Genomic DNA, 15160 nt, shown 5'->3' with positions numbered 1-15160 from the left:
ACGTTCAATGTAGCTTTTAATCTTGTCAATAAGCATCAATCTCCAGTTTATGTAGGACCGTGAATTGCACCTCATGCCATCATCTGGCGCCATCTGGTGGAGTCATGTATGGTTATTTTTATAATGATAACATCTAAAGTTTAGTTTTTATTTTTCTCAAATACCACGTATTTTTAAATTTTTTTAATATATAAAAATATCTGTAAAATATTTATAAAATGAATAAAACAGCAGATTTCGTCTGAATAACTATAATAAAACACTTCACTTAGAACAGGATCACTAATAAGATTCCAATTTGAGTGTATAGCCTAGCAGCTAATCCTTTTTATGGGACTGGCCAAAAAGCTATATTCTGTAACAAAATAGGCCTGATTCTGTAAACAGGATCGTTTTGACGTCTTCTGGAATAGCTCTGATCTAGGAATAGTTTTATTATAAGCACGTTTTTTAAATGTTCTATTATGAAATAGCAGTCAAATAAAGGCTTTTTATCAATTCCTAAAAATAATTTAGTTTTTTTTTTTTTTGGTGATTTCGAAATTAGACCCTTCCTCTCATTTAAAATGTATAATTAATTCATAATTTTAAAGGAAATTCCTTACTTTTTATTTTCAAAATATTGATATATTTAAACTCTTTATGGAATTCTAAAAAAAAATCTGAAACGTAGAGCTGGAATGTGAGCCCACATCTGCATTTAGACAAGTTTGAGGGAATGTAACAGTAAATCACGCTAATTAAAAATAAATAGCATAGACTAGATCAATGTAAATGATACAGAAATTATGCGATCAAATATCACAATACATTATCACCTATCACCTATCATAACGCGTTTATTCTACGTTATAACCCTCATTCTTGCCATGGTGCGACTGAGAGTGTCTGGCAAAGCTAGAGTTAACTTAAAAACAGAGTATCTGATCTCTCGCACCACGTGTTGTTTTGGCGCTTTACCGCGCATTTCGCTGACAGTCTGTCGTGAAGATGGCTCGTTTTTATTGAATTTGTTGACGTTTTTAATCTACGGGTTTTTATCTAAACGGCGGGATCTCAGGTAACGTTAACGTTACAGTTAATCGTCCATTTTATTGTCCACTTTTGATTTCATTGCAGTGCACCTCGAGAGTCAGTTGTACCAACATGGAAGTTCACTGCAATGTTATGTAATGTATATTAGGGTTTCATTCTGAGCCTATTAAACTAACGTTACTCTCCGAAACAGGCTATATGCTATACTAGCACGTGTATGCTATAGACTCATTAGTGAATGGGGCTTTAGCGTATTTTGCTTTTGTTTACAAGGTCAGCGTGGTTTACATTTTGTCCTCTGAATATTATGCTAAGTGCTTGGCTGTTGCAGAATTTGGCGTGGGCATTATGAATGTAAATATATTTATGCTAACGTTACTATTTAAATGTATAAATATATACTATTTATTTATTCTGTCAATATAAATAATTATTTAATTCCTGTCAGTGCCACATACATAGACAGTCAAGACAGAGGCACACCAACTAGATGTTAGATGTTAAGTCCCACAAAAATATAAAAATAGAATTTAGTTCATAAATTTGCTTGTTCATCATAGAAGATGTGTATTCAAGACATTTTTATGGATTGCATTTATGTGTGTTTTTAACTCTATAGTTCCAGTAAAAAATGTATGTTTGTGGCTGATGGTTAGATTGTATTGCATCATTGTTGAAATAAACATCAATGTCTTTCTTCCACTGACAGACGCTATTGAGTAATGAAGTACATACTGGTGACCGGTGGTGTGATATCTGGTATTGGTAAAGGGATCATAGCCAGCAGTGTGGGCACTATACTCAAATCATGTGGCCTGCATGTCACTGCTATCAAAATCGACCCCTACATCAACATCGATGCAGGCACTTTCTCTCCCTATGAACATGGTAAGTGCAAGCTACTTCTTTTTGTTGACGATACAGAAATATGAACTGCTACATGATAGTTAGCTTGGGAACATCAGTCATATTTTAGCCTACAGCACAAATAGAGCATAAATTACTGATGGCTTTGACAGCTGTCTTTTGTTATGAATGTCCACATGCCACAGTCAATCTCTCTGACACTATGTTTACTACTGTAGGTGAGGTGTTTGTGCTAGATGATGGCGGTGAGGTTGACTTGGATTTAGGGAATTACGAACGTTTTCTGGATATCCGCCTAACCAAGGATAACAATCTGACGACGGGGAAGATCTATCAGTCTGTTATAACCAAGGAGAGGAGAGGGGATTACTTGGGCAAAACTGTACAAGGTGAGTTACACAACAAAGTCATGAGGATGTTTGGAATATAAATATAAAATATGACACGAGGAAACAGGATTACAGTATTTCTTATCTGTGTTTAAGATGTAAAAATATTATTTGAATACCAGTCATAATTGGTCAAATATGCAGTAAAAACTGTAATGTTGTGAAATATTATTACAATATTATTAACATTTTCAATTTGTGTATATTTTAAAATATTCCTGTGATGTCAAAGCTTTAGCAATTTCTAGTATCCTTTCTCCAGTATTCAGTGTCACATGATCCTTCAGAAATCATGCTAATATGCTGATTTGGTGCTTAAGATAAGAACCATTTCTTATTAACAGTATTGAAAATATTTTTGAATGAATATGAATATGAATATAAAACAATTGCTTTTCTCACAATAATGCACTGAAATTGCATTATTGCAATAATTTGCATCACAACAGATGTACTGTAATGTTTACTGTATATGTACACCACCCTTAAAGGCCTTTGTTTGCTCACTGAGTCTGAAATTTTGGCATGTAAAAGAATAAATTCAACCTCAGTAAGTCATGCTTGCACACTGCCTCTGAAGCGTTTGACGGTCATAAAACAAATTGAATCAGGTTCGATTTTCTGCGTTTTTTGCATCTGTAACCATTTTGAATTGTTCATGAATACGAAAAAACGCATGCAAATATTTCGGACTTAGTGTGCAAGGGCCTGTTTGCATGTCCTCCACTGATTCTATTACAAAGGTTTAAAAAAAATATTGCTCACTATACCTGCTTCTTTTAAGAAAACATAATGGCATATTATGGTGTCACTAAGGCGAATGTGAATAATTTTTTACAGTGGTACCACACATTACCGATGCTATACAGGAATGGGTCATGAAGCAGGCTAAGGTCTCAGTGGATGATGACGGTATTGAACCTGAAGTCTGTGTTATTGAGGTATAGCCATCTGTTTTATGCTGTACATTGAGAGGAAACAGTTAAAATTGTCGCTACTAAGGATCTGAATACATTAAGATTTAAGATACAAAAAAAGTATTTTTTTTAAGTCCTCTGTATTGTACTACTACCTAGCTAGGTTAGCTGGAATGCTACATATTTACAAGCTTTGTGAAAAAAAAAAAAATCCACCACTGCTAAAATTAATAATAAATACAATTTGACTATAATGTGCATTTTTAGCATAAATGTATTTACTTTTTTTCCACAGCTTGGAGGTACAGTTGGAGATATTGAGAGTATGCCTTTTATTGAAGCTTTTAGACAGTTTCAGTTTAAAGTGAAACGGGAGAACTTTTGTAACATCCATGTCAGTCTCGTTCCTCAGGTAGGAAACAAGCTTACTTTTTATATTTAAACCTTTGTGGTTTAAAATGAGTTTAAAAAAAAAAAAAAAAAAAGCAACTACTGTGGTATTTGGATGTATTTTCAGCCTAATTCAACAGGAGAACAGAAGACCAAACCCACACAGAACAGTGTCCGAGAGCTTCGTGGACTTGGCCTGTCACCTGATCTGGTCAGTCTTTACTCTAAAGAGCCAATCCATGTCAAGTCACTCTAGTTCTGAGAGATGATTTTTTCGTTGCAGATTGTTTGTCGTTGCTCGACTCCATTGGAAACTGCTGTCAAAGAGAAAATCTCCATGTTTTGCCATGTAGAACCTGAACAGGTGATCTGTGTACATGACGTGTCCTCCATCTACAGAGTACCTTTACTCCTGGAGGATCAGGGCATCGTTGACTACCTCTGCCACAGGCTGGACTTGTCCATTGTGATGAGACCTCGAAAAATGCTCACAAAGTGGAAGGAGATGTCAGACAGGTTTGTATCCGCCTAACAATCCCAAAAAACAATTCCAAGGTTGTTGCAGCTGTTTTGAGCCACCGGTGTTTTTGCTCCCTAGGTCTGACCGACTCCTAGAGCAAACCTCCATTGCTTTAGTTGGCAAGTACACCAAACTATCAGATTCGTATGCCTCTGTTATTAAAGCACTGGAGCACTCTGCCCTCGCCATCAACTATAAGCTAGAGGTCAAGGTGAGAAATGACAGCAACTACAGTAGTAGCAATATCCTGTACTGTTATGATGGATGGGATAATTTTGTTCCATTTGATGAATTTGAGTTCATTCATGTTAATAATTTGCAGAAAAAGATTAACTTTGCTTACATTAATCATCTCGCATATATTTGTTTAAGTGTGTAAGTTTAATACTTGAAAATGGTCCCTTATTTCAGTACATAGATTCAGCAGACCTGGAGCCGGCAGCGTTGCAGGAGGAGCCGGTTAAATACCACGAGGCCTGGCAGAAGCTCTGCAGTGCTGAGTGAGTGTGTCCTCAAAATACACTTGACAAATCGCTAGAAAAGGACTAACAACTAACAACATACTACTGTTCCAAAGTCTGAGGTCGGTTTTGAAATGTTTTGAAAGATGTCTCTTATGCTCACCAAGGCTGCTTATTTGATCAAAAATACAGTGGTCAAGTCACCTTGATTTATACAGCGCTTTTAACAATATAGATTGTTTCAAAGCAGCTTTACAGTGATGATAGGAAATTAAAATAACAGATTGTTTTTTCTTTACAGCAGCTCTAGAATAAAGTTATTTTCCAGCTCAATGATTCACTTCTGTTGCAAGGATCATTGGTTATTAACTTAAGGGCCGCTTACAGGACACTGTTCTAACAGAAAACCCATAACACGATCCGGCCCGCTCATTCGCAGGACAACAGTGCCTGGTGGCTCGAGAACGCAAACCTTAAAATAGGTGAAAACATAATCTCTGTGTAAGCTTCAAAAACGCGAATCTGTGAAAACGCAGATGGTGTGCACATGAGCATTATGTGTTTAGTCTATAGATATTTGCGTTTGAATATGTGCGCAGGCATGTAGTCTTTCTTTACTAATTGACCTCAACAAATTACTTGTCTGGCCCTTGTCTAAAAAAATCATAATACAAAATTTTGAAATATTACTGCAATTTAAAATAATAAACATATGTAATTTATTCATGTGATGGCAACGCCACTACTCCAGTTTTCATTGTCACATGAGCCTTCAGAAATCATTCCAATATGCTGATTTGCTGCTCAAGAAATGTTCCTTATTATCAATGTTGACAACAGTTGTGCTGCATATTATTTTTGTGGAAACATGGATACATTTTTTCTCAGGATCTTAGATAAATAGAAAGTTCAAAAGAACAGTATAAGCAGTATTTTTAATATAAACAGTAGTACTTTTGTTTAAATACAAATCGTTTGTAAAAGTATGTGTCCTTACTGTCACATTTTATTGATTTAATGCATCATTGCTGAATAAAAGAAATAATTTCTTTAAAAAACAAATCGTACCTACCTCGAACTTGTATGTTCCATTCCGCTGATGTCATGTTCAACTATATTGTCTCTTCGTCAATGTTAACCAATTATCCAAAAGCTGTTTTCACAATTAAATCAATACTTTATGAATACAATCAAGGTCCTAGTTTGCATACTGCATTTCACTTTGATTTTAAATGTTGTTGTAATCTGTGAGTCTGAGAATACACTTGTATGTAATAATCAGACTTTGTTAAGGTTGTTAAGTTTGAATATTTATTCATTGAATGTAAATTTGACTATTTCATTGTGCTGTTAGTGGGGTTCTTGTTCCTGGAGGCTTTGGTGTGCGAGGCACTGAGGGAAAAATCCAAGCCATTAACTGGGCAAGGAAACAAAAAAAGCCATTTTTAGGTAACAAATTATGTTCAGAAAGCTAGCGGTTCAGTGCTAGTGACAAAATATGATATAATCGAAGCAGTCCTGTGGTTCAATTTGAAATCAACCTTGTTCTGCAGGTGTTTGTTTGGGCATGCAGCTGGCAGTGTGTGAATTTGCTCGTAATGTACTCGGCTGGGAAGGTAACAACACCCATACTAGATTTTCTGATATGTTTATTAAAGCAAACATTGCATGCTTTTAAATGAATGTGTTTACATTTTTATTTTAAATGTTTTTTCCTTAACAGATGCCAATTCTACAGAATTTGATCCTGAAACAAAACATCCAGTGGTAGGTGTTGTTTTGGTAAAACAAATGAGAACTTCTGCATAATGATTCCCTTTTTTTTGCGTGCTGTGTTAAGATCTTTTTTTTTAACCCAGGTGATTGAAATGCCTGAGCACAATCCTGGGCAGATGGGAGGAACCATGCGGTTAGGGAAAAGGCGTACCTTATTCAAAAATACCTCCAGCGTTCTCCGTAAGTTGTGATCTTTTGTGCCATTGTAAAATGTGAAGGTTGCATATCACAAAAATAGAAACGGATACTGTTTTGAAAGGTTTAAATATGCATGTTTACGAATTTTGTTGTAGGAAAGCTGTACGGAGATGCTGAATATGTGGACGAAAGGCATCGGCATCGCTTTGAGGTTCACAATAGTAATAATTGCTAAAATTATTCATCATCAATCCCATTTGCTCAATCAGTTCCTTTTGCATTTTTCCAGGTGAATCCAGAACTGAAGCACCACTTTGAGGATAGAGGCTTTCGATTTGTCGGTCAGGACCTGGAGGGGGAGCGGATGGAGATCATTGAACTTGAAGGTCAGTGCATGTCCAGTATCTGAACCTATGTATGGAGAAGTTGTCAGACAGTATTCGCTTCAGCTCGTTTCTTCTGTCACAGCAGATCAAACCTATTTTGTCGGAGTGCAGTACCACCCGGAATTCACTTCTCGCCCTATTAAACCCTCGCCTCCGTATTTTGGCCTTTTACTGGCAGCATCTGGGAAGCTACAAAACTACCTACAGAAAGGATGCCGGCTCTCACCACGGTTTGTTGCCTAGTAAATTCTCTCATATCAGCTTAACTATTTAAAGTGAAGACAACTGCCATATAGATTGTCTCATTATCTTGTTTTTTCTTTTCTCTCTATCTCTCAGAGACGCATACAGTGACCGAAGTGGCACTAGTTCACCAGACTCGGAGATCTCTGAAATCAAATTTCCATCACTCTCTTAAAGGGGGAATATCCACATGGGGAAAAATTTATTTATGAAATGAAATGATGAACTTGAATAAATGAATAAAAAAGGCTTATGTGTAATTTCTCTAAGTGGCCTGTGTACAGTGATTTATTTGCAGTTAAATCATATGGGGCAAGATCAGAAGAAATATACAGCAGAAGAATATAGTACACAGCTTTAAAAGTACATTAATAAGAATTAAACATTGTGTCAATGTTTACACAGAGAAAACCAGTTAATACATTAATCTACCTTAAACGGTAATCCCACATCTGGAAATTTTTGGGTAATTTACAGATACAAAAAAAACAAACGCAATACTGTAAATGCAAGTTATATATATATATATATATATATATATATATATATATATATATATATATATACTATTAAAAAGATTTAATTTGGAAGAAACGTCTATTTGTTTTCGGAGGAAGGGCTTTTTATTTTCTAACTGCTTTTATTTTGTAAAACTCCGTTCCCTCAGATGATCTCGCGATATTTTGGCTGAGCTCCGTTCGCCAGAAGAGGCGCTTGTTGAAGGAACAACATCAAAATACATAGGCTTCTGAAAAATTCCATTTTATAAATGTCGAAGATGGGAAGATAATACAAAATTATTTGGATCAGGTATCACACTAATTTACCATCTAACAGGATTACATGAAACCAAAGGAAAGCATCACGAGACGTGGATTGGCACCAATGTTTACTCGCTAGCTGCTAATATGTTGAGCTGAAGATGATTGGTGTTCGGTGATCAATAACAGCAACCACGAAGACATTCGGACAAAAAAAAACAAGATTTATTTGTTAATTTGTATTGCTAAATCTATTAATGGCACCATCACATCCCCGTTTATCCAAATAGTTTAAGTTAATCATCTCAGAAGACAGCAAAGCTAAAAAGCTAAAGTCGTTAGCCTGCAGAGCGAATGACAGCTCTGTGATGTTTTTCCTAGTGAGCACTGAGTGGCTCTAAAAGTTCTTGGTTTTGTTAGTGGACCTAAAATAACATTTAAGGTCGTTTATATATGGGATGCGTTGACTCAACTCAATATATTCTCTCTTAATACCGTTTTTCGTTTGCAGCTGAATAGACCTCACGCTGGTTTTGAAGAGGCTCGTGACAGACATCTCTTGATTATCATAGTATGACCCAGTACCCTCCACAGACTAGTCGCTCTAACTTCTACGCTGTTGTGAAAGCAGAAGCCTCTTCAACACCTCCTCTCTCCACAAACATGGCCAACAGCACCGTCGTCCCCGGCAAAGTTCCAGGCGCCCCTGGACCTGCAGGAAGACTGAGTCCTGAAGGCACTCAGGTGAGACACTGTGACTTCATGAATAATCCATCAGACATTCTGAATTCATTTATATGCACATACACTTACACAGCACTATTATATAGTTAGTATTACATTCTTCTTACTCCATTTGTATTCCTCATAACATTTAGGATCTAATATCTTCCCTACAGGTGCTCAGCAAGAAGAAGCTGCAGGACCTTGTGCGTGAAATTGACCCCAATGAGCAGCTCGATGAGGATGTGGAGGAGGTACTTAATATGACGTATTATTAGTGATATTTTAAGTCAGTGGGTTGCCTGAACTACTCGTTCATGAGGAAACGTTTTATAATAGTTAATTGTTGCAGTTTGAGATGAGCTATGTCCCTTTATATCCACAAAAAAGTCATAAACATCAACTAGTCAGTTCTGTTCCCTACTGTTTTCCTTCTCTTCAGCTCAGTGTTTAGAATTATTTTATATCAGCATTATATTACGTTTATTTAGCACGGATGCTGTAAATTGAACAAAAAGATTCAGTAAAGACATATAAACAAATGTTACAAAATAAATGCTGTTCTTTTGAACTTTGTATTCATCAAAAAATTAAAATTATTATGATGTGCACAAAAATATTTAAGCAGTACAACTGTTTCAACATTGATAATTATAAGAAATGTTTCTTGAAAGCAAATCAGTCTATTAGAATGATTTCTAAAGGATCATGTGACACTGATGGCTGTAGTAATGATGCGGAAAATTCTGCTTTGCTTCACAGAAATAAATTAGATTTTAAGGTGTATTAAAATAGACAACAATTATTTAAAATTAATTGTAATTTATTTAAAATTGTAGTAATATTTTAACACTATTGCTGTTTGTTACAGTATTTTTGATCGAATAAATAACGTTAGAGTCTTGGTGAGCATAAGAGAAATAAATCTCACCAACAACATCTGAATGGTAGCATGTATGTATTAATATATCTGTGTATTTGCTGACAGACAGTAAAATGACTTGCTGACCTGAGTCTTTTCCCATTCCCTTCAGATGCTCTTGCAGATTGCTGATGATTTCATTGAGAGCGTGGTGACCGCTGCATGCCAACTTGCACGACACAGGAAGTCAAATACTCTTGAAGTGAAAGATGTCCAGCTACACCTTGGTGAGGGTCTTGAATATGCAGCTCCCAGTGGTTTAAGTGCCTTTTTAAAAATGAATTTAAATAAATAAAAGTATTTTATTTATTTGAATGCATCCGTTTACAATAAACTTAATGTTTTTCATGAATTTCCTTACTATAATAGTAATTTTATATGAAAAATAAAGGTGCAGCATACATTATGGATCCTATAAGTTGTTAAATCAATGCTAATTGCAAATTGTTTGAATGATAATCTAAGGGATTGCATTAATATAGTCCATAATCCTGTTTTGAATTACAGAACGACAGTGGAACATGTGGATTCCTGGTTTTGGCTCGGATGAGATCCGACCGTATAAGAAAGCTTGCACCACAGAAGCCCACAAACAGGTCAGCCATCGCTCTCATGCCCTTAAACTGATCCCTCAAGATGATTTTGAAAAACAAATAACTTGCATACCTAAATATTTATTTCTGTTCTTTCAGAGAATGGCACTGATCCGCAAAACAACCAAAAAGTAGCTAGATCGGAAGTACCAACAAACATTTTTTTCCCCTGGAAGTTTTGGAAGTGGATAGGGTTTGAACCTATACATGTTATGTTAATCAAAGCGGAAGAGTGCATTGTACTATTTGCAGTACACCTCTTTTGACATTTCCCATTCAAAAGGTGTGCAGGAATTGATGTCATTTATCTGTACAGTTCACTTTGTGTTAAATCACCATGTGAGCATTTTGTTTGAGCACCTTGGTGCTATACTGGGGTTTTATTATATGATAGAATCTCACAGATCTCTGTAAAAAAAAAAAAAACTCACTCACAAACTACATTTTTATTCATATTACACGTTTAGTTGACCCAACATGCAGTCGCACAACTTCTGCTCAGCTGGCATTAGTAGCTATGCACAATTACAATCACAATGTCTGATTTGTTTATAATGTTCGATGTTATAGAACTCGTCACTTAAGTAATATTAAGTACTATAGAGAAATCCTCAGTGTGTGACTTTCTAAAGGTAAACCGTCATTTTTACCAGAGAAATAAATACCACTTCCCCATGTTATTAATTGCATTGGAACTAGTGACATAATGCAGATGTTAATTGTTAGAGGGGGTTATATATGTGACGTGGGAAATGGTGCATAAACCCCACTTGCTGTGGGCAGATTAAAAAAAAAAAAAAAAAAAAAGTTAAACAGTATAAACTGAATTGTTTTTTTTTTTTTTGGCCGTGTATCACAGTGTTTTGCAGTCTCCTGTTTTTCATGAATAAAAAACATAATTGTGATTTATTCACACTGAACTCACTCGCATTGTGTTGGACTGACATCATATCAGAAGTAATAACCAAGGAATGTGTCTAGAGTCTAGACTGTGTCAACTGTATATCTAAAATCTCTTTATCTATGAAAGTCAAATATTAGTGAATCATTTACAAATCTACAGGATTAGCTCTTAAAAACCTTCGGAATGTCATGTAATCCTGAATTGTATGATTATCTGGCAGCCCTTTCTGTAACAACTAAAACAAATCCATGTTTATGGAATGATGTGGTCATGTGCTAAAGTAGTGTGGAAATAAAAACGATTTTTTTTTTCAACTGATGGAATTACACGAAAAAACGTTTATCCAAAGTGAAGCCTAGAAATTTGAACAAACATTTGGAAATCAAATGTGCACATGTATGTAAATGACGTTAAGTGTTGTTTACAAATGCTGAAATCTTGCAAAAAAGCATATATTATCCATGCCATGAGGGAAGATCTGTCTGATCAAATTTAATACTTACAATCTTACATCTTAAAGTGCTAGAGATTAGTTGTAGGTGTATTTGGCAATGTCAGACTGATTTGAAGAACTGTACTCAGGTTGCGATATATTTTAAGTTAACAAGCACAGCTCTTGTTTTTCTCAGCTGCTTCATTGTTTTGTATCTTCTGGGACATCTGGGCTGTAGGAGCTGAGCTCTTGACTCCATCCCACCCGTCGCGCAACTTGATCTCTCCACTTTTCAAGCCCTGGTAAACCCTTCGGGTCAAAAGATCAAAGGCCTCTTTCACGTTGTGACCCGTTTTGGCCGAGGCCTCGATGTACGGTGCTCCCAATTGGCTTGCGAGCTTTTCTGCCTCGGTTCGATTCACAGCTCGCTCTCCGGCCTTGTCCTGGTCACTCTTGTGTCCCACCAACACGAAGAGCACTGTGTAGGGATGCACACGTTCTGAAACCTCCGCGTGCCACTGCTTCACATTTTCGAAAGATTTGCGATTGGCCAGATCGAATACCAGAAGACCTCCGACTGAGTTCCGGTAGTAGGAGCGAGTCACAGACCTGTAAATGTATCATAGGTGAAGGGTTATTTTTTTCCAGACCTTTTTACAATGATAATCAATCATGTATTTATACATTACATTAATTATGGCTCCATTCTGGCCTCTTTTTACCAGCCAATCAATTCCCATTAGATAAAATCCCCCCCAAAAAATGTCTCATTGGATATTCTGTATCATTCCAAAGGAATGTCATATTCAAGGAAAGTCAGTTCACTCTATAGCCATTTTTGCAATGCCTCCAGGCAGCTATTTTAGGCATGCAAGACCAACTCCCATCTAGTTGAATGGGGAAATATTAAAATCTTAACACTTTTCGAAATAACATCAAATCAGCAATAACATCTGACATGAACTACCCCATACACGTTGTTTCTTATCCTCAAATAGCATTGGTAATATGCATGGAAAAGTGCTTATCTTAGGATAAGAACTGGAGCTTCAATTGGTAAACTGGATGATAGTAATATTATGAGTGAACCATCAAAATGAATAATAAAATGAGTTTATATGTGAAATCATGTTAACTTTCAGGGAAACAATGCAGATTGGGCTCTCACCTTTTCAGGTCATCCACATCATTTGCAGTGAAAAAATGGCTTGATACCTCAAAGCAATGTTTATTGTTAAATAAGTGCCTCCTCCCCCCCATCACAAGGCTTACCACCCATGAGGCATTGGAATGACATGAGGGTGAGTAATTTCCTCTTTTGGTGAATATGTCTTTAAAGTAATTTATGTATACCAGTGAACAGGCCCAACTCCAGGATGCTAGATGGGCTATAAGCCTTTTCTGGTGGGGCAAACTGTTGACTGGGTAGGACAGTTAAGTGGGCCAAGCCCATACTGTAGACAGTGTGAATCCATAGTGTAGACTGACAAAATACTTTCTTGAAGTATTACAAGAGAACTTGCTGCCGTGATGAGTAATACGTTTCACAATTCTGTTTTACAGAAGCAAGGCAACTTCTTTAAACTGTTTTTAGACACTGAACATCTGACTAAACGTCCAGAAGATATTTTGAGGGAAAAAACAGTCCTCCTTCTATCTCCATTTGGACAACTGTGGATTGTTCACCTTAAAAGGGATACTCCCAAAGTTGATGCATGCACAGTTGATGCACCTTCATGCAGTTCCAGATGTATATGACTTTCTTCTGTAGAAGACAAACTTTTTTTTTTTCCCCACTAAGATTATTTTGGAAAAAATACTCAATAGTCTCAGGGATGCCCAACCCTGCTCCCAGAGGTCAACACACCTGAACTAGCTAATCAAGGTCTTGCTGGGCACACTACCAACTTCAGGTGTGTTGAGGCAAGTTGGAGCTAAACTCTGCAGGACAAAGGCCCTCCGGGAGCAAGAGCATAGTGCAAGTTGACAGTTAAAAAAAAAACACACAAAATGAACATGACGGAAATCCATACAGCACCTTTTGATGAAGTAATGTTTTCTGAAGTGAAATGTTTGTGTGAGAAAATAATGTTTTATACAATTCTAGCTACCATGACTAGCTGTCAAATATGTGTTTGCTTGACGTTAGTCTTGTGTAGCCAGACTTTTATACTGACGGTAGAAGGTCTGGTCTCTATCGCAGCTTTTCTTGGCCAAGGCCCATCCAAGAGGACGTTTCACTGACATGTTCTTCTTCCACGAGGGGTTTTGGTGTCACGGCATTAGTTTTCAGGTGGACCGTTAACGAAACTCCTGAAGAGTTTCCAGAAAAGTCTCAGTCTGAGGTTGAGACTAGCTTGACGTAAACGTGGAATTACAGAGGGCGCACAAGTGTACACGCGTATAAAGCGATGGCGAAGATTCAAATATCAGTATTTTTCTCATTCAAACCTATCGTTCCTCACCTGGGCTTGTATGGATCACCATCGTGTTTGTTTTGTGTGGTTTTTGAAGCATCAAATTTTGGGTTACTATCCACTTGCCTTATATAGACTCAGAGATGGATCAATTGTCCAAAAGTCTCCATTTGTGTTCCACAGAATAATCTGGGATGGAGTCATTGATGAGAGAATTTTCATTTTTGGGTGGAGTATGCCTTTAAGTGTTGGAAATTAGGAGAATACAGTTCATTCAATTCATGGCAGAACTTTCAAAAGCTTGAATGTTTGGACTTACCTAAACCTCTCCTGACCAGCTGTATCCCAGAACTGCAGTTTGATCCTCACTCCAGGTTCGACCTCTAGGAAGTGTACATAGAAGTCTACTCCGACAGTCTGGTTGATGCACTCCAGAAACAGGTCCTCTGTGTATCGCTTCAACATGGATGACTTGCCCACCGTGGAGTCTCCTAGCATGATGATTCGAAACTGGTACTGCCACAATGTGAGATCCATGACTACCAAGAGCTAAAACCAACGTGATAAATGAAAACACTAGAGTTCACTAAAAACTGTCACTCCACCAAGATCCTTGGATATTTGACCAGAGAACCCCTTACCTTAGAGTACTTGAAGTTCTCATGTTAATAAACCCATAGTCCCATAGCAAAGGGCAGCATCTGTGTGAACGTCTTAGGGTTGGGAGTGTCTACTTGATCTGTTTCTTTAATCTTTGCCTGTTCATACTTGTTAGTGGGCTGGGTTTATGTGAGGGGCGGAGATTATAAATACCAGCAAAAAGTTTGGAATTTCTCATAGACCAGAGGGAATGAGCATGCAGTATCATATCAGGACAAGCCCAGCATTTCCTGTTGAAAGCTAGTTGCATGCATCACATAAAAGCACATGTAATGAGCAAAAAACATTTCAGCTAGACTTCCTCAATAGGCCAAACCACGAGAATGCTTCCACCCAGGTCATAACCTCTGAAGATGGCTGGAAGACTTCCAATGTTATGATGAAATCAAGCCCATATTCCTCACCAACAGTGTGCATTACAGGTTAGTTTCCATTATTATGAGGCTTTCCAAACAGGAGGTGATCAACAATGGAACTGACAGACGGGAGGACACAGACAGACGATTTAAGCTAGCTTGAGCTATAAATAGTGTTTCACTTTGTTTTCGGTTACATAGTTTACTTTATAACTCAAATGAGGCTTTAATTGTAGAACTGGTATCCGCATGTTACTGCTATCTGTTTT

General features: G+C 37.0%; 3 protein-coding genes across 4 annotated transcripts; 2 read left to right on the top strand and 1 right to left on the bottom strand.

The window, feature by feature from the left end:
- Nucleotides 1-904: 904 nt before the first annotated feature.
- Nucleotides 905-7387, top strand: ctps1b (CTP synthase 1b). The gene is made up of 17 exons (XM_039680016.2): nt 905-1060; nt 1745-1923; nt 2121-2291; nt 3132-3232; nt 3504-3620; nt 3726-3809; nt 3882-4114; nt 4197-4329; nt 4530-4618; nt 5934-6028; nt 6133-6195; nt 6303-6346; nt 6439-6535; nt 6649-6704; nt 6783-6879; nt 6965-7109; nt 7219-7387. The coding sequence occupies exons 2-17, from the start codon at nt 1758-1760 to the stop codon at nt 7295-7297; spliced, it is 1770 nt and encodes a 589-aa protein (XP_039535950.2). The 5' UTR covers nt 905-1060; nt 1745-1757; the 3' UTR covers nt 7298-7387.
- Nucleotides 7388-7772: 385 nt separating this feature from the next.
- taf12 (TAF12 RNA polymerase II, TATA box binding protein (TBP)-associated factor) lies at nt 7773-11045 on the top strand. The gene is made up of 6 exons (XM_039679828.2): nt 7773-7932; nt 8395-8627; nt 8783-8860; nt 9641-9755; nt 10036-10124; nt 10221-11045. Exons 2-6 carry the CDS (start codon nt 8457-8459, stop codon nt 10254-10256), a joined length of 489 nt encoding a protein of 162 aa, XP_039535762.1. The 5' UTR covers nt 7773-7932; nt 8395-8456; the 3' UTR covers nt 10257-11045.
- rab42b (RAB42, member RAS oncogene family) lies at nt 10298-14674 on the bottom strand. 2 transcript variants are annotated; one of them, XM_039679826.2, is made up of 3 exons: nt 14517-14674; nt 14195-14424; nt 10298-12067 (listed from the first exon to the last, which is right to left on the bottom strand). In XM_039679826.2, the coding sequence occupies exons 2-3, from the start codon at nt 14410-14412 to the stop codon at nt 11626-11628; spliced, it is 660 nt and encodes a 219-aa protein (XP_039535760.2). In that variant the 5' UTR covers nt 14413-14424; nt 14517-14674; the 3' UTR covers nt 10298-11625. The 2 variants fall into 2 exon arrangements, with proteins under 2 accessions (XP_039535760.2, XP_088973950.1); XM_089117824.1 differs by having other exon boundaries at nt 14195-14391; nt 14517-14643.
- Between the last annotated feature and the right edge of the window lie 486 nt (nt 14675-15160).

This window comes from Pimephales promelas, chromosome 12, assembly GCF_988280905.1.
Source record: "Pimephales promelas chromosome 12, fPimPro1.hap1.1, whole genome shotgun sequence".
NCBI lineage: Eukaryota > Metazoa > Chordata > Actinopteri > Cypriniformes > Leuciscidae > Pimephales > Pimephales promelas.
Note: the sequence above shows the minus strand (reverse complement) of the source record. Positions and strands in the feature narration are given on the sequence as shown.

What these genes read in the sequence shown, in the direction of transcription:
- ctps1b (XM_039680016.2), top strand. Translation starts at nt 1,758, where the DNA reads ATGAAGTACATACTGGTGACCGGTGGTGTGATATCTGGTATTGGTAAA. An exon ending in TGGAAGGAGATGTCAGACAG is followed by an intron (nt 4,115 to 4,196) that starts GTTTGTATCCGC and finishes TTTGCTCCCTAG; the next exon opens with GTCTGACCGACTCCTAGAGC. An exon ending in GGAGATCATTGAACTTGAAG is followed by an intron (nt 6,880 to 6,964) that starts GTCAGTGCATGT and finishes CTGTCACAGCAG; the next exon opens with ATCAAACCTATTTTGTCGGA.
- rab42b (XM_039679826.2), bottom strand. Translation starts at nt 14,412, where the DNA reads ATGGATCTCACATTGTGGCAGTACCAGTTTCGAATCATCATGCTAGGA. An exon ending in GCTGGTCAGGAGAGGTTTAG is followed by an intron (nt 12,068 to 14,194) that starts GTAAGTCCAAAC and finishes ATACATTTACAG; the next exon opens with GTCTGTGACTCGCTCCTACT.
- taf12 (XM_039679828.2), top strand. Translation starts at nt 8,457, where the DNA reads ATGACCCAGTACCCTCCACAGACTAGTCGCTCTAACTTCTACGCTGTT. An exon ending in TCGATGAGGATGTGGAGGAG is followed by an intron (nt 8,861 to 9,640) that starts GTACTTAATATG and finishes CATTCCCTTCAG; the next exon opens with ATGCTCTTGCAGATTGCTGA. An exon ending in CCACAGAAGCCCACAAACAG is followed by an intron (nt 10,125 to 10,220) that starts GTCAGCCATCGC and finishes CTGTTCTTTCAG; the next exon opens with AGAATGGCACTGATCCGCAA.